This window comes from Oryzias latipes, chromosome 20, assembly GCF_002234675.1.
Source record: "Oryzias latipes chromosome 20, ASM223467v1".
Classification (NCBI taxonomy): Eukaryota; Metazoa; Chordata; class Actinopteri; order Beloniformes; family Adrianichthyidae; genus Oryzias; species Oryzias latipes.
In genome coordinates, this window is record NC_019878.2 from 23,851,453 (window position 1) to 23,878,363 (window position 26,911).

Genomic DNA, 26,911 nt, shown 5'->3' on the forward strand with positions numbered 1-26,911 from the left:
AAATGAATGTGATTTAAAATATGAAATGCCAAGAAAACATTTGGTATTAGTTTGCTCCTTAAACATTTCATTTTAAAATTTTGTTTAATTTTCCTTTTAATGCTTTAATGGTTTGAACAAAAGCTATTTAAGATGAATTCTACCTCATATTACTTTAAAAAGGGCCTTCCTGTAATAACATTTGTGATGATTTTGTTTTTCAATTATCTGTTGTTTTGTATTTGTTCCTTCTGGCAGCATATAGTTCTATATTAATAGTTGTTTATTCATTCGGAACCACACCTGATTTGGTCTCGTTATTCATTTATCTATGTATTTTTCCTAGGAGATCTTCATTTATATATACATACATACATATATGTATACACACACATATATATATATATATATATATATATATATATATATATATAAAATCGAATGCCCTTTTTTTATTGAACATTTGCAGAATGCAATACAAAAATACAACATTGAAATCAGGATTTAGATGCCGCGTTATAGCGTCATCATTTGATCTTCAAAGAGATCCCGCCCAAATCCCGGAAGAACGTCCGGTCACGTGTTCGCCCACCGGAGACGGAGAACCCATTAAGGCAATCAGGGCGGATGTGTGTGCGGTGGAATGCGGGTCAGTCGTTCTTCATTCTGCTTTTCAACCTTTAGAGTCAAACGTGATGTTTTTTCTGGGATGTTCTGCTTCCGGGACAACTTTAAAGGTTGACTTACTGCTTAAAATAACTTTTTTTCCCTTTTTATTCAAATGCTCCAGGAAAATAAGAAACAATAACAAAAAAAGAAGTATAAAATAAGAAATACAGTTACTACCGTAAGTAATAAAATTGAGAAGTTGTAATTTTATGAGAATTAAGTTTTATAATTGAGGAGAAACTGTATAATTTTACAAGGAAACATTTGTTTTTCTAGAAAATATAATGGCTTCTTCTGAAGAGGCCTGCAAATTCTTTTTTTAATGTCCTTATATTTATCTTAAAAAAAACTCTTAAATTGCGCTACAATGCGCTTTTGCCTCGTAAATACTACTTGAATCTTAAATTCTCAACCTATAACCTATGAAATTATAACTTTATGGTAAAATTACTGTTTTGATCATGATTCTCGAGTTTATCCTCGTAAAATGATGATTTTCCTCATACTTTAATGACTTTCTTCTCGTAAATGTATTTTATTGTGGTGGTCTTAATACTCCTCTGTGCTCCAGTGTCTGTCGGCCTTGATGAGAAACTCTTCTGTGATGTCAAGTGGAAATGAAGCGGTGAGTTCTCTGCCTGAAACGATACCTAACTGTGTCTGTACTCTGGTTTCTTTCCCAGGATTCCTTGCTGGAAGAACTGCATCTCTCCAAGAAAATGAAGAGTGGACCTCAACCGCACAAAGAACTAAACGGAGAGGTAACTATTTTAACCTTGGGGGTTTTGGGAGTACAACTGTGTTACAGAAAAGTTTTGCTCCCAAAGGCCTGATGTGAAGCCGCTCTGCGATCAGAAGGACGGCGGCGCCAAATCCGCTTTGACTTTAAACGTCTTTAGCCTCAGTCATTAAAGACAGAACTCCTTCATTTTACATTTTCTGCCATTTTGGAAATTTCCTCTACATCTTGGTCTTCAAAGAGGTACTTGTCACAGTTTTTAAGGCACACACCCACATTTCATTCCATCACCAGAATCCTCAAAGGTATGAGCCGTCTTACCTGCAGGCCGCCGTGCCTCCACTGTACGACGGTCTGGCCGCCGCGCCATCACTTTTCATTTTTGGTGTTTGGCCACCATGCCCCTCTTTACTATGTTTCATGTTTTTACCTTCGTTTTCAGTTTTTGTGCACAAGTTGGACTGCAATTCCATTTATGAGGTTTTAGTTTCTCCTGAAATAATTTGTTTTACGATCCGTCCAGTTGATAATCAGTTCCAATCAGTTCCTCCTCACCTGTGGTGAAGTCGCCTTCAATGCCGTTTCTTTTCTGTCTGTCAGCTTAAACCAGTAACAAGATTTACTACCAGGAGGTTTGTCACAGAGTCAGTAGAATTTCTTCATGCTTGTTTATACCCCAAGAAGGTTCTACAGAGGTTCAAACTGAAGTGTGTGGCGTAAAGTCCAACTGGGACTTCTTCTGTGCAGGCAACTGGCATTGATGCCAAACTTTAGGAAGATGACTTGTTGACCACTAGTACAAGACTTTTCACCAAACTGGGTGCACTGCAAGGATTTTGGCAAAATCGACTGTTTGGAAAATGATAAGGACTGAACGTGGAACACTCTTTAGGAAATAGATGTCTGGAATTCTGAAAAATTGTTCCAAAGAACCATGGGGGATGTAAATGGGACTTAAGATGCTACAGAGCATCAAAAAGATGGAGTTGAGGTAGAAGAAGCCAAATGTCTGTCTTTTTGTGAACAGGTGTGGAACTGCACATGGAAGTGTAAGAAGTTCATGACATAACCAACCTAAAGACAAAAGGTTCAGAGAACTGTGTGATTTAAATTTATCTGGGTAAATTTAGACTCATCCGATATTCAGACGACACACCTGAGACTGTTGGGTTTGAGTTCAGGTGAACGATCAAGACGAATGAACAGAACTGAAAACAATGGTTTTATTTTGAAAACCGTGTAATGGTTTCGGTGGGTTGGAAGTGACTCCTTATGGGATGTCTGGTACATGTCATTTAAAACATAAGGTGTTTTTTTTTAATTTGTATTAAGGGTGAATGTGGTCATTTTCAAAACAAAAGCTATCTACTGTAGAGAAACTGTTTCTCTGTTTGGTTCTAAGAAGTGGGTAAAATGTAAAGTGGGAGGAAGTTCAGGCTGAACTGAAAAACATATCCTGATGAGTGAAAGTTGGAACAAAACATTACGTTTCTTTTTTTCTTTTCTTCTTCTCGTGTACTTTGGACAGTCAAACCCCTTTCAATCAATGGTTCATGTCAGTTTGGTACGCCAACACGTCTGTGGTTTGATCTCTTCAGAGATGAAGCTCCTACCTGCTTGCAGGTACGTTCAGGGGTTTTTATTTCTAGCCCCAACCACCCTCTATATGCGGTCAGAAAAGGCTGCAACACAAACTTGTCGTCTTTCCTGCAGGGTCAAATTGTTTGCAAAGTCAAGTGCAGATGTTAAGTCCCCGACTCAGGGGAAGAGAAAAAGCGTAACGTAAAGGCCTGTTCACACCGGGACGAATTTCGCCGGCGATTTTCGCCGACGTTTAACGCCTCGTGACTAAACAAAGGGCCCCAATTTGAGTGTGCACACCGACGCGAAAAAACGCCAGGCGTTAAAGCGTCAAAAAAAAAAAACGCCTCGGGTTCGTTTTTTTTTTTCGACGCGTCGCGTCGAAATCTACTCGACCAATGAGAACGGCGCTTTTGCTCACGTGTCTGGAGCTTCTGAAGTTACAGTAAAACACAACTTGGGGGCGCTCAAACACAAAACTGCCTTGCTGAGCACACATACCAGCCAAGAAGATAGACGCCAAGTAGCGTCTACACAGCCGCGAAGCAATATTGACGGACATTCTAAAATATCCCCGAACCAAGCACCAGTTGGAGCTACTGGTGCTTGAAATATTCATGTTTTCTTTGTTTGATTCTGACAAGCGTGTAAATACTTGCTCTCTTCTTCTGAGTGAAAAGCGACTTTAAGAAGCGTAAAGTTGCGCAGCGCCACCTTGTGTACAGGAGTATTTCTGTTTTACATTAAGCGCCATCTAATGTCAGGGAATGAAATTGCATGTTCACTCCACTCATCGTCAGCGAAAATCGCCTGGGTGTGAACACAAAAAACGTGGCGAAAAACGCTGGCGAATAACGCCTGGCGAATATTCGTCCCGGTGTGTACGGGCCTTAAAGAACTAAAAGACCCGGTTCTGAGGGGCTGTGATAAAAAGAAGACTTTAATGAGCAGGTAGTTGCAGAGAAAGAGCTGCCATGTGTTATGGGATTGAACAGTCGGTTCACTTTAAACAACAAAAAATTCACGCTCACACACATGCACAAAGAGTGCCAAACATGCCAGGGCTATAACGGCAGGTCTTGGATGCTCCTGGATTATATTGTTCGGTGAATCCTATTGAGGGTAGGTGGGTCATGGATGCTATTTATCCTGACTCACTGCATTTCACTCAAGTTTGGGTTGATGGTGATTTATGAGGATCATTTACCTGCTTGAACTTGAAGGTTCTTTTTTTTTAATTCAACCCTGAAAATAATCACTGGTGGTCTCCAACGTACCTTCTGGTGGCAGAATAAACTGCCTCTGATTTTTATTGGGAATCCTCACACACAGCCTCCATTTGTCTGCATTGCTTCATTAGCGAAAGCAAACTCAGTGGTCGGCTGGTAGAGTCTGCCGTGTGACTCTTCTGATTCCTGCACAAAAAGTAACCTCTGACCCGACAACATGACCCTGGTGTTAATATGAAAATGTCTGAAAATGAAACCGTTAAATGTGTTTCAGTGTTGGTTTGTGATATTTGTCAGAACAGTTTTAAGGTTCATCTAAACTGTTTTAGGTTGTGTTTGTGTGAAGGAACAAACTGCTCTCTACAATAATGGTTTACTTCAATGATGAGGATGCTGTGGATGAAGAACCACAACCAGGATTTTCTGGTCAAAATGCAGTCATTTTATTCATTTGTGCTGTTCTGACAAAGCACTAAGGTGGTGCTGGTACGGGAACAACCTTTAGTCTAAAGAGAAGTTCCTGATGGTTTCTATAAAAAGTTCTGAACGTCACCAACTTGCTGTCATGTTTTTAAATTTGAAGAACTGTTGCATTGATGGCAAAACATCAATGTATTGATGAAGGCTTTGGGCTTAAATATCTCAGACATGGTTTTATAAAAATGACATTTTGAATGGGATCAAGGTGATATTAGTTGGTATCTACATATTTCAAACATGATGTGGAATCTTCTTTGTTTTTTTAAAAAATCTATATTGAATGATTTCTGCTAGGAAAAGTACCAGAAAGGATGACTTGTAGGCGAGTCTTGGTTTCTGAAATAGCCCCCTGTCTCTCCATGAGGAGATGAGAAATCAGTGGTTAAAATGTTTGGGTCCAACGCCATCATGGTATTGATCAACCAAAATCATCTGCACTGCAAGAGAAGAGGAGTAGTCGCATCTCCTGGTTCTGGTCCAAGCAAAGAAAGAATCTCTGTCTCATGCGAGCGAATCGGCAGTCCAGCTTCTCACCAACAGGAAGTGCTTCAGAGAAAAGGTAGAATAAAGGAGGGCAGTGGCTCAGGCGGTAGAGCAGGTCGGCCAATGATCGAAGGGTTGGCGGTTCAAACCCCACCCCACCAAGCATGAATGAGGAGTGAATAAATAATGGACACATTGTAAGCACTTGGAGCGTCTGGAAAAGTGCAGATAAATCCTATTTATTATTGTTAAAGTAAACAACGGTTTAGCATTTTTCCTCTCCAAATCTTACTTTTGCGTGTAAGGATTTTCAGAAAACCAGTTTTGTCTCAACAGCCCCCCCCACACACACACATTTTTTCTCGCCCCTCCTCGTTACACATTTAGTCGTGACTCACTGACGCCTAAAGAGATGGTGCGCTCCAATGGGGCTGTTTTAAAAGGCAGATTCCTTTTTGCTCAGCTGCAGTTGACGGGGATTAACTCTGAATTCATAAAGTCTTGGAGGTTGTGAGTGGCTTCAGGCCATGAAGGTACAGATGGAGAACCGTAATGAGGCCTTCAGTGGCTGAGGAGCCCACACGGCATGAACCATGAGGAAGAAACGTGCGTGACCTGAAGAGTTCATATAAAGAACTTTACATGTTTGGAAAGCAGTCGTGCCTCAAGGCCCGTACACACCGGGACGAATATTCGCCAGGCGTTATTCGCCAGCGTTTTTCGCCACGTTTTTTGTGTTCACACCCAGGCGATTTTCGCTGACGGTGAGCCGAGCGAACATGCAATTTCATTCCCTGACATTAGATGGCGCTTAATGTAAACAGAAATACTCCTGTACACAAGGTGGCGCTGCGCAACTTTACGCTTCTTAAAGTCGCTTTTCACTCAGAAGAAGATAGCAAGTATTTACGCGCTTGTCAGAATAATACAAAGAAAACATTAATATTTCAAGCATCAGTAGCTCCAACTGGTACTTGGTAAGGGGATATTTAAGAATGTCCGTCATTATTTCTTTGCGGCAGTGTAGACGCTACTCGGCGTCTATCTTCTTCGCTGGTATGTGTGCTCAGCAAGGCAGTTTTGTGTTTGAGCGCCCCCAAGTTGTGTTTTACTGTAACTTCAGAAGCTCCAGACACGTGTGCAAAAGCGCCATTCTCATTGGTCGAATAGATTTCGACGCGACGCGTCTAAAAAAAAAAACGAACCCGAGGCGTTTTTTTTTTTTGACGCTTTGTCGCGTGGCGTTTTTTCGCCTCGGTGTGCACACTCTCATTGGTGCCCTTTGTTTAGTCACGAGGCGTTAAACGTCGGCGAAAATCGCCGGCGAAATTCGTCCCGGTGTGAACAGGCCTTCAGAACGGTGCTGTTGCTAAACACGGCTCACTCTTGGATTTTCATCTGAATTTATCATCTTTACTGATTCGTTATTATTGTCTCCAGGATATAAACAAGATCCTAAATGTTGGAAGACATCTTGCTCACAAATGTGAATCGTGTTTTGTCCGCTCAGTGAGACAAGTGCAGAATGGTCCAAACAAGAGATCTGGTCTTTTTTAGGAGGATCATCAGACGAAACCGGATCTGGATCAGACCAGAACCAAACCTGTGAAAACAGCCTTTAGAGAATACATTCACTCTACCACGGAGAAGTTTAAGATCCTAAAGTTGCCCTTCACTCAGTTTCTAGTACAATCAGTGAAGTCCCTTTTGTGCAGAATCTCACAAAATGTCTCTGTTTTGATCGGAAATCGTTTCTGGTTGGAGCAAATTTCTGTTTGCAAAGTATAGAATCATCTGCATGTGTGGTGAAACATGCCTGTTGTTTGGCAGTCCATGGAAAAACAACTACTTTTTACTGACCAAAGCCACAGATACTTGATCCACACGGGCCTCCAAAGCAGACGTAAACGCCACATGTATCTGCTGAAAGATCTCTGCTCTGGCTCAGAGCTCAGAGCGGCACTTGAAGTGTGAGAAAAAAACTCGTCCCTGACGCTGTGACCTCACTTCAAGTGTCTGTAAACGTGTTGCACAGTTTGCAGAATCAGTTTCATCATTTTCTTTGTAAGGACGGTCCTTGAAAATGTAGACTGGTGATAGAAATCACTATAAGCATGACGGTGGTCTTTCTGAATGTTTCGACTGTTTGCTCCTGCATGAAGCAGAAACTTTTCACAGTGATGGTCTCCAACTCCTGTCAAAATTGGAACGGGAGGAACTCTGCACACAGGGACAGTATTTCAGGGTGAAAGGAGGCTTTAGTGAGATCTAAAGCACACTTTGATGCTCCGTACCTGCTCCTCACAGTTTTTATACTGCAGGTTTCAGCGGGCGTGTTTGACAACCAGGAGCCAGAAAGTCATTAGATCCTCTGATTGGCCAATCTGAAAAGGTTCTCAAATCTTGTTTGGGTTATTTTTTTAGCCAATCAAAAAGTGTTGTTAAAACACAGTTGTTGATGCTGCCTGTTTTCTATGGAAAGTGTTTGTTTGTATAATGTATGACTGCATGTTAGGTAGGCTGCAGAAGTAGTTGGTATCCCAGACCCACTTCAGGTTTCATTTTCACCATATAGGGTCCGTTAGGTGACCTGAGATCTGTCCGATTATGTAAAGTTTAGTTACTGAATCAAACCTCCAACATCTTCCTCCCAGCTCATTTATCTACAAATCTGAATTTTAGGAATGAAAGAAAACTTGTCTTTCAATTTTCATTCAAGTCAATTCTTAAATGAGATATTTTCATTAAAACAAAGGGAAAATAATTCATGTGTGTTTCAGTCACTCAGTCCTCTATAACCAGTATAGGTCTAAGTTTAGGAAACTTATAGAGGGACATAACCCTCCTTTTCTCCTTAAAACGGGGCTAAAAGGTTGGACTAAGGCAGGAGTGTCAAACTCATTTTCACTGAGGGCCACATCAATATGGCGGCTGTCCTCAAAGGGCCAGAAATAACTTATACCTGTAACTAAATGTAATGAAAAATAAATGTAACTACTCCTTGATGTTAATAACTCATTATTTATTTACTATAACTTTTTAAAGTGAAAATTACAGTTGCATAGAAAACATATGTTTGCTTGTTACTGTAGCATAAATCCTTTTACATTTGATTCTGTCAGGTGAAGTTATATGGACAGTGTTTACGTCCTAATGTATAGTCACCCAATCTGATATTTCATGTCCAATTCCCCCTAGATATGAATAAATACACACCATTTTTTATTTTTTCTAAGAAATTAAAAACTTTTATGCTCTTGTCATTTTCAGTTTCTGAAAATGACAGTTTTTATTTTTAATAATCAAGTTAAATCGGTAAAATAATTTTGTAAAAACACAGTTTACTAAAAAAGTTTGCACTGTAAAGATGCTGGGTAAAGATTTTACTTTTTGCTTATTTCAAATGACAGATCAGTTTGGCGTTTGGGCAGAAAGACCAGAAAGACGTACAGTATATGTGAAACTCTCAAGGTTCCTCTCATGAAATTCATGTCAGTGGAGACAGTTTTGGTCCTTTTTGAGGATTTTTCCAGAATGTTTTGGTGCATTGATGGAAAGCTTGAATACATTTGGGAGATGCATCACTTTTCCTCCTGTAAATCAACAAAAAGCATTCAAACCCCGGGAGGTGGGCGAGGGGGTGCAGGCTTTTAGTTCCTGTAGGGGAGGCATTGCAGTTTTTAAACAGCCCTCCTTCCTTAGATGAAGATCAGGAATCCTAACCTCCTTTATCTGTTCAAACCTTTAGTGCATAAAACATATCTACAGAAAGAAACTGCCCCCCTCCCCTTATTTGTTATGATTAATGCACAGCTGCTGTCACTGCATCCAGAAAACACTGATCCAAAGTCATTTTCTCGTGTGTTGGGCAGAGATTAGAAATGTAATCTCACACAAAGCGGCACCGACTGCGACGCCAAGCGGGGGCCGCCTGAGGCTGCCGCCTTCCCTTCAAAACACATGTCCACGGCTGTCAAAATGATCCCACAGACCATGAAGGCTCTGCCTATGCCTCCCATACATTCTGGATGCCTAAAAATGACTAAGGTTTACCGTATTTTACTTTGGAGACCAACTTTCTAGTACTTAAGCCTGTGTGCCATCAGATGCAGTCTGGGAATTTCTTTCAGTCAGGCACACCTGTTTATATGCACAGCAGCCTGCAGTGCAGAGCCTTCTTCACTACTCTTCATCGTTAGCATAAACCACTTTCACGCAGCCATTCACACTGCACTCCTAAGGGGGGTTTATTCCTATATTCTCTGCACTTGGGTTTCCTACCTTCCATCTGTGACACTCCCAGGGCGGTGGTCTCAGCCCTCTAGTGCAGCGGTCCTCATCCATTATTGCGCCACGGACCGGTTTGATGTCTATAGAGGCAGAGACGCGTGATAAGAAGTGCTCTGCCCTTTTATTTTGCCACGCCAAAGGTACATCGCACAGGTGTGATCATCCTCTCCCCTTCACACACTCATTGTGGTAAAAAGAAGTAAACACAGCAGGAATAAATAACTAAGAGTGAAACAACATAACTGCCAGATGAAAGGACCCATAGGCAAAAAGAAACACCTGTGCTCAACCCTATTTTGGCCAAAGCAGGCATAGGGGATTGATTCCCATAATTCCCGGTGCTGCCAGCTCCGAGAGTAAGCCCTGGCTGCAGCCTAAGGATCTACAGCAGACCAAACGTGCATGTGACCGACACTACAGTACAACAAAAGAATATATGACTTGCATGAAAACTGGTATTTTCTAAACGTCCTCTCCGCCCGCAACACTCTCTGGTCGCTACGATAACGTTAAAATTTGCCTTCAAAGTAAGTGCATGGAAAATCAGACTTACCACAATGCTGAATGGTGTGTCGGAATCTCCCATTAGGATAAATCTGTATTTTAAGTAGGACTCTTGATACTGTCTGTTAAATGTAGCTTTCTTTTTTTGGGAGTGGAAGGCTCATTTTCTGTCTCCTGGCTGGGCCGTTTCCACTTGGCAAAGAAACTTTCCAAAGATGTTATTTTTTATTCATTTTGCTAGCTCCTGGGTTTTATTTTAGCGGTATCCGAGAATCTGGCAATTTCTTTAAAAAAACAAACATTTTTTAGATTGCAAAATAAATAAAACGGAAGTAATGTAAGTTATTTTTTCTGTGCAGCCCGGTACCAAATGACCCATGGACCGGTACTGGTCCGCGGCCTGGGGGTTGTGGACCGCTGCTCTGTTGTATACACTCACTTGATATGACTGTATTTTCATCAAGTTTATTCATCAACTATGCAGATGACACCACTGTATTTGGCTTTATCACATGTTGGAACGATGAAATCCAGGGCTGGCAGGAGAGTCGATGAGGACCCATACATGTCCACTCTACATTACTGATACATGTGTGTCCTGCTCTGTCTCTGCTCTGGAGCAGTTACAGAGGCGGAGCCAAACAACATACTGGCCTACTTTTGGTTGTTTCTCAAAGTACAAGGACACAACAGTTTTCTCAATCTAAGAATCAAAGAGGCTTGCAGAGTAAAGCTGTCTGTTAGATGTTTAAGAAACGGGAATTTGTTATACATAAAATTGTGTTTTTCCACTTAAGAATGTATTCTCTTATCCCAGCTCTGCTGCCTCTTGGGCCTTTTTTAGGTCCTTCCCAGCTGTGACTTTGTATTGCAGCAGCCATATTTGTCGTTACCATAGCTACCAGAGCAGAGCTGGCGCCAGAGGGTGCCTGCCCATCCACAAATCAGGCCCCCAGGACAGGTTGCCATAGTATCATTTCAGTTTTGTTGTGTTTTTGTATTGTTGTACCCTAAATTTGCCATAAAAAATAATAATAAAACTATTGAAACTACTTCAGCATCAGCGAGGCAAGTGCAGCTGAGTGCCACGGCAGAGAGCTTATAAGCTCCTCCTCTCTACTCTGCTGTTTCGGAAACTTAAAAGGTAATAATTGGCAAAAAAAAAACAAATAAAAAATTGTTCTACGTTGACCACAAATAAAGTGAAAACTACACAATAACAAAAAAATATTTTTGTGAAAAAAGCCAGCGCCAGGTACCGAACCAGCGAGCTTCTGCACCAAGGATTCCCCATGTATTTCAATGGAGGCAGAAATCCTGGAATATCTTGAAAAGTTCAAGGATTTGAAGGACCAAAAGTCAAAGCTGGAAAAAGCTAAAAGAGCTGAACATTTGAATAGTTGAATGATTGAAATAGCTGAAAAATTGTTGAAGTTAAGCAGCAGAAAATGGTGGAAGATACTATTATGAAGAGCCTTTGAGCCTTCTAGCTTAAACACTTTGGAGTGCAGCTGATTGTTTTTTTCCTGCTTGGTAGAGAAAAAATGTCAAAGTTCCATCAGCAGAACCGCATACTGCAATTCTCCATGCCAGTCAGACAAGATGGACAGGAAAATTGACTGGACATGCCTTTTATGTAAATTCTATCTGTTGTTCTGCGTCTGAATGGCTTTAATAACCGCAGCGGCGGCGGCGTGCGGCTCAGTACTTAACCCGAGAACATCAAAGTAAACTCACCCACCCATCTTTTTCTATGAAATGCATTTTCTTTTTCCAGCGCCTGCAACGAACAGCCTCATCCTTAACCAAACGGAGAGCGCGCTCATCTTTCTGAATGATGGCCTCAGTAATTATGTGTTTCTGTGTGTGCAGTCGCTGATAAATGCAAACCATTAGTGAGCGTGTCTCTAATGGAAATGACCTGATCATCTTTTTTTTTTTTTGTCAGAGGTTGCGTCTTTTCATTTCACTCAGGACCGAATGTTGGGTTCTTCCTTCAGAAAAACAAGTGACCTCATTGTTACCAGCTCCTTAGATAATGTATATTTACTGTTTATTCACAAACAAGATGCTATAAAAGTTTTACTGAAGACTTATTAGAAAAATCTTAGAGTTATAGGTCTTTGCTGTCCTACATGTTGGTGTTCAAGGGATGACGGCGTGTTCAGATGAATGCCTGTCGTGTTGCAGTCATTCACGTGCACAAACGGACGCACAACGAGCTGTCAGACATGCAGCTTCTCTTTCTAGCTGTTTTCAAAGCTGATGTAAACTGAGCTAATCCTGAACAAAGACAAGACCAAGTTTGAAATGGGATTTTAAGAGATAAAATGGGATTTTTTTCTGCTGTCATGGGGTTTAAAAAAAACAAAACATTTTTCGGTGATTCAGAGCAAAATATTTAATTATTAGAAATAATTTTTAAATACCAGGAGGCTTAAATGAGTTTACTAAACAGATATTTTGGAATCATGATTTTCTATTAAATATTTTCCCGATTCAAAAAGATTGATGCCGCAAGGTGAGTCAGCAGAAACACCCGCTGTTTAGGAAGGAGATGCCGTTTCAGGCTGGCCCTGCATAATGTTCATTTAAAAATGCTGCCCATGCAGTCTATAATAATACCTTATAAAGGTTATGTGGATTTGGCACAGAAAAATAACAGCAATCATGGACACGAAGTAAAATCCATGCATTGTGGTTTTTCGCAGAGACTTCTGGGAAATGTCTACGTTGTTGGATTTTGGAATTGTAGATTCAGACAAAACTACAAAACTGCACTATGTAGTGAAGGAAATCGGACACAACCTAAAGGTCATTTAAACGTTTATTTATCTTATTTAAATTAATCACAGTTTATTTACAAAGCAAATCTCACAAGTGAGGTTGCAAAAAACATAATTTATAATACGTTTTAATCTCTTTTAAACAGGAATGATTCCAGTTTTATCTGATTCAGTCCAGAAGACAGAGGGAAGGTGGAGACCTGCAGCACAGCCGGACAGAGTGTGGGTGGTGTGGTGAGTTTCTGCTCAGCGCAGAGACGACAAGAAAGACAAACACGGGAACCAGAGCACCTGAGCAGCTGCCATAAGATGAGCTTTACAGAGTTTACAGAGTTGTTGGAGCCGTCTAGAAGCCCCGTTGATGTATGGGGAGAAATGCATGTCTGCAGTCGCTCTGTTGATTTTCTTCCAGCGTCGTCAATCAGCTCAGAATTCGGATCAGTCTGGTGTCCAGAGGACGGCTCCACACTTCTGAGCCATTGGTTTTCCGTGCACGCTAAAACCTCAGCTTCACTCGTTCTCTGGTTGCCATGACAACAGGGGGGGAGCAATGCAAAGCGGCACTGAGACACCGCAGCTGAATTTCTTACCAAGACTATACTGCCACAAACATAAACAACGGCTCTGCTTGTTAAAGTTAACTCCTCTTAGAAATAAAAGTTTGGAGCAAACGATAAGTCACGACAAGGATCTCTGGGTCCATTTTTTATTGAATGTAATACATCACTGCTATCTGCCTTAGATTAAAATGTCTTTTTTTTTTTGCAAAACTCTGCTGTTATGGTAACAGTTTAATGAAATTTTCTTTTCCACCGGTGAGAAAAAAACAAAGTAATTATGTTGTTTCATCACGTTTGTGGAAAGAACGATGAAACGTTTGTCAAACAGAAAGTTTCAGACAGTCTGCTTTGAATCAGAACAAACACTATTTGTTTTTACGCTTCAAACAACGTAGAAGAAAAAGGAATAACCTGTCTGACTTTAGAGTGTGTGAAGGTGTTGAGCCCGTCCACGACGTCTTTGAGGAACAATATGTAGTTTAGATGTTTGGAAAACTACCAGATGTCCTTCCGTGTTCTTTACACTTTATCACGGATCCATGTTTGTCCAACCGTTTCTTTATGACTGATGGATCATGACGTCTGACCTCTGACCAGGGAGGTCTGCACGTCTTTATTGTCTTCTGCTTATGTCATGAGCTCCTGGATGACTCCTCCTTGTACGGTGGCCCTGAATCAAGATCAAGATAACAATTTAAGAGGCAAAGCAAAAAAAATTTTTTTTAAATATAAACATTATCAGAAATTTAAAACAGAATTACAAAAAAAAAAAGAAAAGAAAAACGAAATATTTCAGAAAACAGAAGTAATTCCCAGAATATCAAAACGAAATGCTAAAAGAAAACAGCAGAAAACAGACAAAGGCAGGTGATAGGTTGATGTTCCTGTAGAAATGATGGACAAGCATCATCACCATCCAGTAGACATGTCCCAAAATACCTTTGACAGTTTCTTATTTGGTTTCGTTTTTTGGAAATTACTTTTGGAATATTTTAAGTCTCTGACTTATTGTAAGGGAACTTTTGATTGAACTTTGGAACAACTTCACTAAAAAAATGTAATCTACTTTTGAAAAACATTTTCTTTTGTATAATTTGATGAAGGTATTTTTCTGTGACTGGATTCTGGGAGAAGCTTTTTCAAAACTTTAGACTTTAAAAGCCTTTCCCATTTCTTTGCTTTGAAAAAAACAATCTTGGTTTTTCTTTTTTTTTGCCATTAAATGGACACTTAAACAAATGCAAAATCACTCAAAGAAAGGTTACTATTTTTTAATGAAAATGAAGTCTAAAAAGTCCAGGCTTTCTAGAACTAATGTAAAATTATAAGAGTTTTGGGTTTTATTTCATCTTCACCTAAATGACTGCAGTCGTCCTTTCATAATAAGAGTCTGACTTACCTTTACTGCTTCCATCAATGTCTCCTAATGGATTTATAAGGAGGAATTGTTCTCATTAAATCCATACAAGCTACTCTTAAAATCTTAAAAGCTTATTAATTATTTTGAAGATGAGGGCAACTTAAGTCTACATTTATTAATTGTGTTCTTACATTTTTTTTCTGATTCCATGTTGGTGTAAATCACAAAAAATTGAAGGTTGAGGGTTTTTTAAAATCTCTTTACATCTTTGTTTAGTTTCTGTCAGAGGGAGAATTGAAGAAAATCTTCCTGGACTTGTAAACATCTCAATAAAGGTGTGGGTCTGGGTTTAAAACAAACACTGAGTTATCTAAACCAGCTTAGCAGCTTTCATTGTCACTAAAAGTTGGACACTTGACCTGGGAGGTTTTTCTGCACGACAGAGTTTTAGAGCCTGTTTATAAACATTTTTTTTTAATCACGACTTTTACGTTGTAAATTTACGAGAAATATAGTCATAACTGTTAAATTATGAACTTTTAAGTCGTAAATTTACAAAAAAAACTCGTAAATTTACGAGATTTTTTTCTGTTAACCTAAGACTTCAAATCTCATAAATTTATGAGAAAAATAGTCAAAACTGTTAAATTATGAGCTTTTCAGTCGTAAATTTACGAGATTGTTTTCCGTCAATTTACGACTTAAAATCTCGTAAATTTATTAGAAAGATAGTCGTACCTGCTAAATTACGAGATTTTAAATTGTAAATTTACGAGAAGAAATCTCGTAAATTTATGACTCAAAATCTCATAATTTTACACTTTCCTTTTTCCGCCAGCCCCAAAACTCCGTCGTAGGAAACCACCTTAAGGTAAATATTTAGAAACGTGACCTTCATTGTTTAAACAAAGGTCCTGACTCATTTACAAATACTTTTTAAAAATTCCTTCAAATTCTGCATTCAGCTTCTCCCTCGCCGGCTGATTAGTGGTCAGAGCAGAATGTAGGAGTTTCTTCCAGCAAACTGTGTGGGCTTCAGCATCTTAGCCTTGCTCTTTCACCCCATAAAAATGTGCTTTGCATAAAACCACTGAAGGAGCTCCACCATGCAGTCACACGTGAAGGTTAACAACGAGGCTGTGAGTCTGAAGCTCCTGCCAGCTCCTCCTGGAGGAGGTCAGATCGATGCAGAGCGGGAGCTCAGGAGGAGCTGCCCTTGGCGTTTAAACAGAACCGCCGTGTGGACCCATATGCCTCATAAAATGGTTTAGGCCAAGGAGTTAAATGTGTTTTTTTTTTGCCAGATGACAAACCACCATCGTCCACGCAATGACTGATATTACCATGGAAACTGGAGCTGCTGCTAGGATTGTCCCTCTGCTGTCCTCTAGAGGATATGTGGCCAAGTTACACAAAACACTTGTGAAATTATTGTAAAAAGATTAGAGCAGTAAATGTAAAAATGCTATCTCATTTAAATCTGTAATGACCAATTAAAAAAACACATTCCTGTCCAAATTTACATGTGAAGACATTCAGCCAGTATGGATGTCCACTGCTCTTTTAAGCCTGAATTTGCTTACCGTACATAATTAAACACATTATTTATAAGTTTGTGGTCGGGCTGGTAAAGTATATTTTTTTGTAATAAAGCAGATTTTGAAATGTTAGTAATTTCGAATTTGCAGTAACTTTAAGTCATTAAAAGAGATAAATGTGCATTGCCAAATTTTCCAAGTTCAACACTTTATAAAGAAGTGGACATTGCATAATAATGAACATTTAAAACATAAACAAATGTAAATACGAAGTGAAGTCTGGATTTTGGCCCTGCAGTCCCCTGACAAAATAAAAACAGGCTTTGAGAGGAAGAAACTTAACATAAGAATATAAAACAGAGTCAAAATACAAAATGCAAATGAAAATACGGAATAAAATCAACCAAACACATTATTTTAAAATCAGTTTCTGCCTATTTGTTTGCTCTAAAAAAACTTGTTTTTTCAATAAAGTTTTGTTTTTTTAAGTCACAAAGCTCTGCGATTGGTCATTTATCTTTGACGTGATTGGTCCAGTGGGTGTCCCCTAGTAAACCAGGCCGACTGGAAACAACGGAACCCCTGGCAGGAACCGTTAACTGAGGCACGTCACAGGTTTACATGTTTTATTTCACTTACGACAGCTTTTGTGGTCATTTATTCATTTAAAAAACGCTTTGAGTAGTAACTATTTTTTACATTTTCAAATAGGTGTTTTGTTGTTTTTCTTGAAGTTAAAGGCGTTTTTTTTAATCATAGCCTCACGCGCTGACCAGCGCGCTAGCTTACAGGCTTCTTTAGCTTTATTTAATCGTTCATTCCTTGTCAATACAAATGTCCTTTTTCGCGCTTTATTTTCAACTCAAAATATTGTTACTATATTCCTCTGCTCTAAGCCTCTTATAGAAAATCATCTTATTTGTTTTGCTGCGGAATTTTCCTTTTCTACAGATATTTACATGTTTTACTTATTTTAATTTTCTGCTGCATTTTTTTTGTTTTCGTTAAGATAATGCCAAAGTTATTTACTTTCATTGATGAAAAAGTCGCAGTGAAATACAAGTATTTTTTTTCTAACTGTGTTTTGTAAATATAAGAATGATTGATATGGGGAATTTAAATAATTCATTAATATTACATTTATTTTTTATTAATTATAGTAACTTATTTTCACCACACAAAGGACACAAGTAAAGATACAAGAAATATTCTTAATTAGAGGGAGAAAACACACAATTTCTTATTTATTTTTTCTATTAATTGATATTATTGTTATTTTTGGTTTTTGATCATTGTGCTTAAAAATCTTTTCTTCCTGTCAGCAGACATGTCGTTCCATCGGGATTCTGGGGGTCCCAGGGGGGGAATGCCCCCAGGTCAGCACAGCTCCGCTCAAACCTTCCGGCCCACCAACATGAGGACCCCTCCTCCTCAGCCCCATGTACCCCCCTACCATTATGACCCACAGGCGACGCCTAGTTCAGGCTACCACGGGGGCTACATGCCCCCTGACTTTATGCACTATCCCCCCCCAGCCCCACCACAGACCCCCGGCTCGGTGAGCCAGTGTCCCGTACGACCGCCGTTTCCAAAGTCCACCGCGCGCCAAGGCTTCCAGGAGCCCCCGCCTAACTTTCCGCCCCCGCCTTTGCCCAGCTCTGCAGGCGGTCCTGGTCCGAGGGTGCAGGTCTCAGCTCACAGCTCCTATCACCCCTTCATGATGCCCCCACCCCCTCTGCCCCGTCCACCTATGCCTCCGCCTATTTCCTCTCAGTCCATGAACTACAACCTTCCATATCCCATGAACTATCCTCCTTTCCCACCTCCCACCTTCATGCCCAGCTACTCGCAGAGTCCCGGCCCGTTTCAGCCGGACCACGGCGCCCGGCACGGGGGGCAGTTCAAGTATGAGAAGCCCCCAGAGAGCAGGAGGTCCCCAGAAAGGAGCTTTTACCAGGACGGCCGACAGAAGAGCTACTGCTACAGCGGAGACAGGCGCAAGATGGAGTTTTCCGGAGACAGGAAGGACCACGGGAGAAGTCCGGACAGGAACAGCCGGCCTGAGGGGGGGCGGTACCGGTCCCCTCTGCGGCCCAGGAGCAGGTACCAGCCGGTCCTCCAGATCCGCATGTCTGTTTGACGCTGTTCTTCTCACGTCTGCGGGGTTTTTGTCACAGAGAGCGGTACCGTCACAGAGACCGGCAGAGGTCGCCATCACCTGACAAGCACAGAAAGAGGCCTCGCAGGTGAGCTGGACGCCACGCCAGCCAGTCCAAGAATCAAACGCAGCCATGGTTTCTTCTGCTTCCGTGTGTTTGGAGTTTCAGAACAAAACTGAACTGAAGTCGCTGAGCTGCTTCAACCAAAGTCTTCCTCTCTTCCGCAGCCGCTCGTCCAGCAGAGACAGGAAACGCAGCCGCTGGGAGGAGGAGAAGGAACGGCGCTCTGAGGGCTCCTTCAGCAGGGAGCGCAGCTACTCCTCTCTCAGGACCCGGGACTCCGAAGAAGCCAGTGACCGGGAGAGAGAACGAGACAGAGAAAGGGAGGCGGCAAAGGCTGAGGAGGAGAAGGACGAGGACGATCTGCTGAAGCCCGCCTGGATTCGCTGCACTCACGCTGAGAGCTACTACTCCAACGACCCCATGGACCAGGTGGTACGGTGAAACTCTGTCAGCGATCTTTGTGGGATGGTTCGATCCTCTGACCCCACGAGCAGCTCTCTCTGTTTGGCGCGAGCCATTGAAGTTCAGAGGCGTTTTCTTTCTTTAACTGGTCTGTTTCAGGGAGACTCTACCGTGGTGGGGACGAGTAAACTGCGCGAGCTGTATGAGCGCTTTGAGGAGGAGCTGGGAAAAAGGCAGGAGCGGGCCAAGGAGGCCAGACCCAAGTGGGAGCCGCCCAAAACCAAACTGGACGAGGATCCAGGTGGGTGGAGAAAACTCAGAGGGGGGCGTTAGAGGTTTGGGGTTGGCTGTCCAACAGCAATGTCCTGATTCAGGATTCAAGCTGGAAGTTTATTTATGCAACCACTCCAAGGAAAATGGTGTTTCTAACATGTTCAGAACATGAATATAGAAATTTAAGCTTAAGATTGCCTTTCTGAGTATTTTCTGAAAAAGCTTGTGGCAGTGATGTAGACGCTACGACGGCGGGCCAAAAGCTCCTAGCCCCGCCCCATTCTGATGCATCCACCTTGTTTTCCTTGTGGCCCCGCCCAGCGTATTGTCTAACGGCATTTTTAAACTCAACTTTCTTTGTAAATGTCCTCCATCATCAGAAGAAAAGGCACAAAGTCTTTTTCAAAACGCCAAAAACATCATTTCACTGGAGTGACTGTTAAAAAGCGACCTTCAGCTCCCACTGAACACTGATCCCAGCTGCTCATCAGGAAAGTTTCATTTCCACCAGTAGGCAGCACTTAATCCTCAGCGTTTCATGAAGTTCACTTCCTGTTTGGTGCTTCATGCTGACATCATGCCTGCAGTCGGGTCACTCATAGTTATTACCAGAAAACAGATGAAGAGCTTCGTCTCTCTGAGGAGCTTTTGTTGGCACAGGGAATCTATAGTCGCTGAGAATGCAGCTTTCTGCTCCGCTCAGAGCTGCACAGCTTTCTGGGACCGCCTTTTCTGCGTTTCAGCTCTGAAACCGTTCTCTGAAGCTTCTCCACAGCTGAACTACGTGGTATGGTTTCTTTGGCTGCTTGTAGAGGACGGTTCTAGTGTTCTAGTGTCTGCCTGAAGCTTTGAGGCTTTGCGTTTCAGATGACAGCAGCAGCGACTCGGACTGCGAGTCAGACGAGGATGGCAGCAGCTGCTCCAGCAGCTCCGACTCCGAGGTTTTTGACGTCATCGCTGAGATCAAGAGGAAGAAAGCCCATCCCGACCGGCTGCACGAGGAGCTGTGGTACAACGACCCCGGACAGGTTGGTATGTCTTTGAGGAGCAACAAAGAAAGAACAGCCTGTTCTTTCTTTGTAGCGTTTGAGGAGCTCTGAGAAGGGTTTAGTTTTTGAAGAAAGCCCTTCTTTCACGGAGGAGCAGGTTTCTGCATCACCTTGTGAGCCACAGCAGCATCAGTGACAGCTGCAGCTTCCTGTTTACCCAGAATTCATAGCAAAGCGGCAACGAGAACGTCTCACTGCCAGCATTGATCCAGTCGGCCGTATTTATGGGTGCAAAGATCAGTTTGGGTTAATTATGAAAAGCTTTTATTAAATAAGTTTGTTAAATGAACAAAACTGATGATCATGTCACTACTCACCTTTTCCGTACAATGAACCCTTTTTATATTCTAACCGCATTCTATAGCTCCGTTTAGAGGGCCTTACTGCACAGGTGCATTATGGGTTTGCTGGTCTGTGATAAGTTTCCAAGAGGACCTGGCTGCAGACATCAACAACCAGAACTGGAAGTCCCCCCGTTATCACAGAAACTTTAATTTAAATGCTCATATTTTTTTGTTTTAAGGTTTAATAACGTTTTTTTCCCACAGTTCTCAGCACTTTTGGGTTAAGATGAGGGTAAAGGTGTAATTTCTGCTTCCAGCTAATGATGGCAGGTGCCGTGTCGTCTCAACTGAATGTAACCCTGAAAAGGGGGCTCTGCTGGTGGAACCGCTGCAGACTGACAACAGTCCTTTGGTGGAAATGCTCTGACTGTGCGAGTTAAGATCCCCTGATGATCCTCAGCCAATCAGACGGGCTTCACAGGCGGTAAAGGTAGATCAGGCGTTTAGGAAACCTCGCCAGCTTTTGGGGGAACAGGCAGACAGACGTGGAGAAAAGTTCTGTGGAAACACCAAGTGGACCCAGCTCAGAACCAGAACCAGGCCATGTTTCATAGAGGTGGCTGTTTGAGGTTTGCTTGGGTTCTGCAGTAAAGGAGCAGCTGGAGCAGAATGTGCAAAAATAACAGGCAGTTTGTAGATTTTCAGCGGTGGATGGGGGGTGTAGCTGAGCCGAGCAGCAGAACCCCCCCCCCCCGCCCTGTGGTTCAGGCCGTCTGTCTGCTGTGTCCAGATGAACGACGGTCCCCTGTGCAAGTGCAGCGCCAAGGCCAGACGGACGGGGATCCGCCACAGCATTTACCCCGGAGAGGAGGTAGGACGCAGCCTGAATACATCAGTCCCGCTAACCTTGAGGGGGGAGGGGGTCACACACAGTTTCACTCCTTCTTTCACCTGCAGCCTGCGCAGACGCAGACGTGCTAGATGACTGCTGCTGATCTCAGCTTTGTTTTCAGGTTCCTGTCTTGGCATCGATGGTGATTAGAAAATAAATATGACTCCGCCTGTTTTGTCAGAGGATCAGCTTCTGAGCCGACCTGTAAAATATCGGCCTGTTACTCAGCTCGGGCTCACGCAGACGAGTCCTGGTTAAGGAGTGTCGCTCATGTTTTCCCTCACTGGCTTCTGTGCTTAAAGCTGCAGCATTGATTTAAGGAGGAGACCAGGATGGCGTTTGGCTCAAATCGATGACCTGATCTGCTCCTTTTCCAGCCTGTGAAACCCTGCCGTCCCATGAACAACAACGCTGGGAAGCTCTTCCACTACCGGATCACCGTGTCTCCTCCCACAAACTTCCTGGTGCGAAAACGTCCCCTTGGAAACTCGGACGCGTCCGTTCAGACGCAGCGGTGACGCTGAATCTGCTCCTTTCTGTGTTTCAGACGGACAGACCGACGGTGATCGAGTACGACGACCACGAGTATCTGTTTGAAGGCTTCTCGCTCTTCTCCCACACGCCTCTCACCAGTGTACGAAAGCTGCTCTTCTTAAAGACTCAATCAGCACTGATGTCTGATGGTGACGGGGGGGTGCAGGGCTTCTCTCAGCGTCACTAGGGAAACGCCGTTTATCCTTCATAGCGGTTTGTAATCGCTCCGGTCGCATTGGTCGAACGGCCATCGTAAAATAAAATCGCAGCTGATGACATCACTGTCATTAGAATATCATGTGCATATCTCGCCATTTAACCTGAACTTATTTCCAGCGATTAGAAGACGTGACGGTGCAGCGAACTCGGTCAGGATTGCAAAGATCATAAATACGTGATTTTAGTCTGACTCTGCTCCAAAAACAAAAACATGACATTTTGACTTTCTAATCCAACTATAACTTCACCTTTACGTGATTTAAAATATGGAGCAGGTGTAAAATCATTTCAATGTTACTTAATTTGTATCAAACGTATAATTATTTGGTTTTTTTTTTGAGGCTTCAGAAAATACCCCCAAAAAGCGGATTTACCTCCTACTTTGTCTTGTCTGCGGCATTTATTAACCATAAACCAATTTATATAGATTTAAGCATCTTCAGAAAAAATAGTATGTAAAAAAACAACTTTAAATAAAATAAATCAGAAATTCAGATCACTATATATTATTTAAAATAAAATACCAAGCCTCTAAAACACTGGAGACAATCGCGCTTTGACGAATGCAACTCAGACGTTCGCCACGGTTATCGCGGACAGATGCAAGCAAAACCGACCGGCCTTAGTGTGACCTAGACTGCATGATTGCAGTAGGAGAGCCGCCGTACGACAGCATTACCCGTACGTCATCAGTGTACCTCCCCGTAGCCTTACAAATACTTCATGATACACCTACCACACGTGCAACAATGGTACGTTCCATTTTCATGACGTCCCTTGAGGTCGTACAGGCCTTAAGGCACACCTGCCTGTACGACCTGGGGGTCTGATGCAGAGCAGTCTGTTCCAGACACACCTGCACTCCGTCATCAGACCCTTTACTGCTGGGATCAAACCTTCAGGTGAGCAGGAGAAAGCCGGAGGGTTTGAGTTCAATGATCTGGAAGAAGGTTAACATTTAAGGGAAGTTAGCAGAAAAAATGGAAAGATGAGGACAGAAAAGGATTTGTTTTGGATCATTTTATTAAAAGGATCATCTAAAGCAGCGGCCTCCAACCTTTTTAGCACCACGGCCCGGTATCACGTCACACACAGCTTTCAGACTGGTCTTTAAGATGTAGGCATTGATTATTGTCGCTGCGCTGAAGGAGGAACAGAGACGGGACAAGACCATCCCTGAGCTTTTATTTTGACACGCACAGGCGTCATCATCCCCTCCCCTTCCCACACTCATGGTGCAAAAAAGAAGTACTGTCTATTAAATGTAGCTTTCTTTTTTTGGGAGTGGAAGGCTCCTCTTCTGTCTCCTGGCTGGGCCTTTTCCACTTGGCAAAGAAACTTTCCAAAGATGTTTGTTTTTTACTCATTTTGCTAGTTTCTGGGTTTTATTTTAGCGGTATCCTGTCACACGACCCAGAAGAGCGCCTTGGCCTGCGTCAAGAGTGACATAGACGGATAGAACAGAGAATCTGGCAATTTTTCGAAACAAAACGTCTTTCAGATTCTGAAATAAATAAAACGGAAGTAATGTAAGTTATTTATTATTTCTCTGCGGCCCAGTACCAAATGAACCACGGGCCGGTACCGGTCCGCAGGTCTAAAGGATCGTCTGCACAGCCCCGAAGTGTGAAGAAACGCACTTTTGCCTCCGTCCAGCAGCTTCGGGTCCGAGTATGAAAACTCTTTGAAGGCCTGTCAGCAGTTGTCTTTCATCTTGGGGCTTTTCTCGATATGAAAGGGATGGGGGGGGGTGCAGCCTCGTCAAAGCTGGGGGGTAAACACATTTGGAACTTTAGCGGCTAACTAGCATCCTGCTCAGATTACCCCCCCACCCACCACCACCAGAGGTCAAGCGGCTTCAGCCACATTTGGGACTCGTGAGGTTTTGCACGTTTCTACCGGATTCTCTCCAAAAACGAGCTTTTAATGAGTTTCCAGGATGAGCCGTGACCTCTGCCTGTCGCCGCGGTAACGATGTCCTTTTTCTCCTCTGCTTCTTTCATCATCACAGATTCCGTTGTGCCGTGTGATCCGCTTCAACATAGATTACACCATTCACTTCATAGAGGAGATGGCGCCGGAGGTCAGTAAAACGCCATGTTCCCTTTTCTTTTTGGCGGAGCCTCTTGTAACTCGCACACCTCAGCTGAAGGGCTAATCCTTATAGAAGGAGCTTCCTGTCCAGCTGGTGGCTGTGAGGATGAGACGCTCCTGCGATCACATTAGAATCTGGATCTGCGTCTCCGTCCTAACGTGAAGCTCTCTCTGCCTCCAGAACTACTGCGTTCGAGGCCTGGAGCTGTTCGCCTCCTACCTGTTCCAGGACATCCTCGAGCTGTACGACTGGAACCTGAAAGGTACCGGATCCGGAGGAGGGGGGAGCCATTCCCACCAATGTTTGGGACAATATTGACTCATTTAGACATGCAGGGACAGGGATCTGGTTCCTGGGCTCTCCTCCAGGAGCTTTTCAAGCAGTTCATCGTCTGAGTGAAGCATTCTGTCAGACGGTGCTTTTAAATAATAAGTTAATGGGCAGAATAGATTGGTGGCAATTAAAAGGATTCAGCTTTAGTTTTTTAACGACCCAGAAAGCTCCTCATAGAGCTGGAAAGGCCCAAAAATGACCGTTCAAGTGTTTTAAGGGCTGAACTTTGATTTAAAGAAAAGTTTATGAACCCCAGGTCCAGAAAAACCTTTGATGACAGCCACAAGGTGGCGTCGTTATCGCTAATGTTAGGCTGAGGGTGTGAGAGTGGGTCTTTGAGAATTAAAGACCGAATCGGACTCATGAGCTGCTTGAAGTCAGAGGAAGTCCAACAATTGTTCTGATTTGACACGACTGATGATTGAACCAACAGAAGAAGCTTCTGCTGACTGATGCTTCTGCATCACAGTTTGAACTGTTCACAGTCACAGCTAATGACAGAAAACCAGCTGTTACTTTGACAAAATGTTCCAATGCAGAAAACCCTCCTCAAGATAAAATAAAATAAAACTTGTTTTAAAAAGTTGAAAGGGAAATGCTGTGTCAGGTAAATACTGATGCAGCTGTTTATTCTGGAAATCAAAGCTTGGTGAGTAAATATAAAGAAAACAGACCAAAAAGTATTAACTACTGGCGACATTCATGGAGCATTCATGTTGGGATTTCTGGATGAGGGAGGTGTCACGTTTGCTGCTTGTCGAGCAGCTCTGCTGAGTGAGAAAAGCTGCAGAATTTTGTTTCTTTGAAACCAAAAGTCTTTTCCTTTCAGCTCCGGACAGCGAAGGCGAGGCCTCAGGATGCCAGCAGTTCCACTTCATGCCCCGTTTCGTCAGATTCTTACCTGGTAGGATTCTGACTGCTGCGCACGTCTAGCTCGTGTGATTTCTTATCCAACATGAAGGAAGAATCTGCAGCAGGTCTTGTTAAATCTTTTCTGAGTACGTTTCCTGAGACGCTGTTGGTCTTCTGTGCACATGGGGGCGCTGTTGCGCCATGCCGCTGCGCTGCTGTTTGCCGGGGCTGCCATGCCACCTGCCTACCGTCTTCTATCAAAAAACAATTCCCCCCCTTAGCTATTCCAGTTTCTGCAGCCGCAGACTCTTACTCCTTTACAGAAGTTCCAGCGCTCCTGATGTGATCCGTGCAAAGCAGGAGAATTAAGGGGAGCGGGGGGCGGGCTTACCAGAGCCGGTGCAGTAGTGTCATTGCGAGGCTGTGTTTTTCAGCTCTCTATCAAGCTCCCTCTCAGTCGGCAGCACTTCTCCTTATTTCTGCTTGAACACTCTGTCCCACGTGACCCTCGTCGCCAAACTTTCCCTGCCTGCTTGATGGTTTCAGACGGCGGGAAGGAGGTGCTGTCCATGCACCAGGTGCTGCTGTACCTGCTCTGCAGCAGCAAGGCCCTGGTTCCCGAGGAGGAGATCGCCGACATGCTGCAGTGGGAGCAGCTGGACTGGCAGAAGTACGCAGAGGAGTGCAAAGGCATGATCGTCACCAACCCGGGCATGGTAAGGCCCCCCCCGTTCTCTGCTGTTTGAGCCCTGAACAGCCGCTGCCCCAAAGCTGTCATCGCACGTCTCAAAACACACACGCCTATACTTTAAGAACAGTTGGACCCTTCCGTTTTAAAAAGCTCTTATTGTGGTAGTGTCTTACACTTCCTGGACGTAAATTTCAATAAACCGCTGAAGGATTTCCAGCTTCCTCCTGATTTAGAAAATCCTCTTCATGTTGGTGAAGCTTTTAGGTCTTTTTTAGCTCCTCCATGCTGAGATTGAGGCATCTGATGTTCAAAGCAGCACAGTGGAGTCTGTTTTTAAATAAAAAATCTAGAAAGTGACATTTAGCATTTCTATAACAAGAGTTGAGTCCGCTTCCTGTCTGCTCTGAACCTGCTGCTGCTTCACATTTCTTAGGTTGTCCTTTAAAGTCCCACTCTGATCATCTTCTGATCGATTTTTCAAAGCGTTCCCAGTAGGCCTGCACAATAAATTTATCGTTATTGCGGTACCAAGCTGGGCAACATGCACATCGCATGTGCTAAAACTGTCAACTTAAAGTATTTAACGAATCAAATAAATCGCTTTATGCGTTGGACCAATCGGATGCAGCCATTTTATGTTAGATGTTGGCCTCCTATGTAGACGAGGTTATGTTGACTCTTATTTAAATTAATCTGTTGCAGTGAAATGAACTTGATGTTTTTGATTGTTTTGCTATTTGTTTATAGTTATATCGTCATCGCCATATTGATCACTAATATCACGTTTTCCTCATATTGTGCAGCCCTACTTCGCAGTGGTCTTTTAATGATGATTACGCCTTTTAAGCCAAAAAAAAACTTGTTTTC

At 42.8% G+C, this 26,911-nt stretch overlaps 1 protein-coding gene across 4 annotated transcripts in view; it reads left to right on the forward strand.

Moving 5' to 3' along the window:
• The first annotated feature begins 16,708 nt into the window (after positions 1-16,708).
• Positions 16,709-26,911, forward strand: part of drosha (drosha ribonuclease III) — an 81,227-nt gene continuing 71,024 nt past the window's right edge. For 3 of the 4 annotated variants that reach the window (XR_002872361.1, XR_002872362.1, XM_023950263.1), the window contains exons 1-13: positions 16,709-16,802; positions 17,524-18,301; positions 18,376-18,444; positions 18,585-18,852; positions 18,982-19,123; positions 19,963-20,123; positions 21,219-21,299; positions 21,698-21,784; positions 21,868-21,954; positions 24,085-24,156; positions 24,349-24,430; positions 25,331-25,405; positions 25,900-26,069. Coding sequence is in view for 2 of the 4 variants with exons in the window: in XM_023950263.1 (XP_023806031.1) it covers positions 17,526-18,301; positions 18,376-18,444; positions 18,585-18,852; positions 18,982-19,123; positions 19,963-20,123; positions 21,219-21,299; positions 21,698-21,784; positions 21,868-21,954; positions 24,085-24,156; positions 24,349-24,430; positions 25,331-25,405; positions 25,900-26,069 (2,070 nt within the window). In the remaining 2 variants the exon portion in view is untranslated. Of the gene's footprint in view, positions 16,814-17,523; positions 18,302-18,375; positions 18,445-18,584; positions 18,853-18,981; positions 19,124-19,962; positions 20,124-21,218; positions 21,300-21,697; positions 21,785-21,867; positions 21,955-24,084; positions 24,157-24,348; positions 24,431-25,330; positions 25,406-25,899; positions 26,070-26,911 lie in introns of all 4 variants that reach the window. The other variant, XM_023950262.1, reaches the window with a different exon arrangement.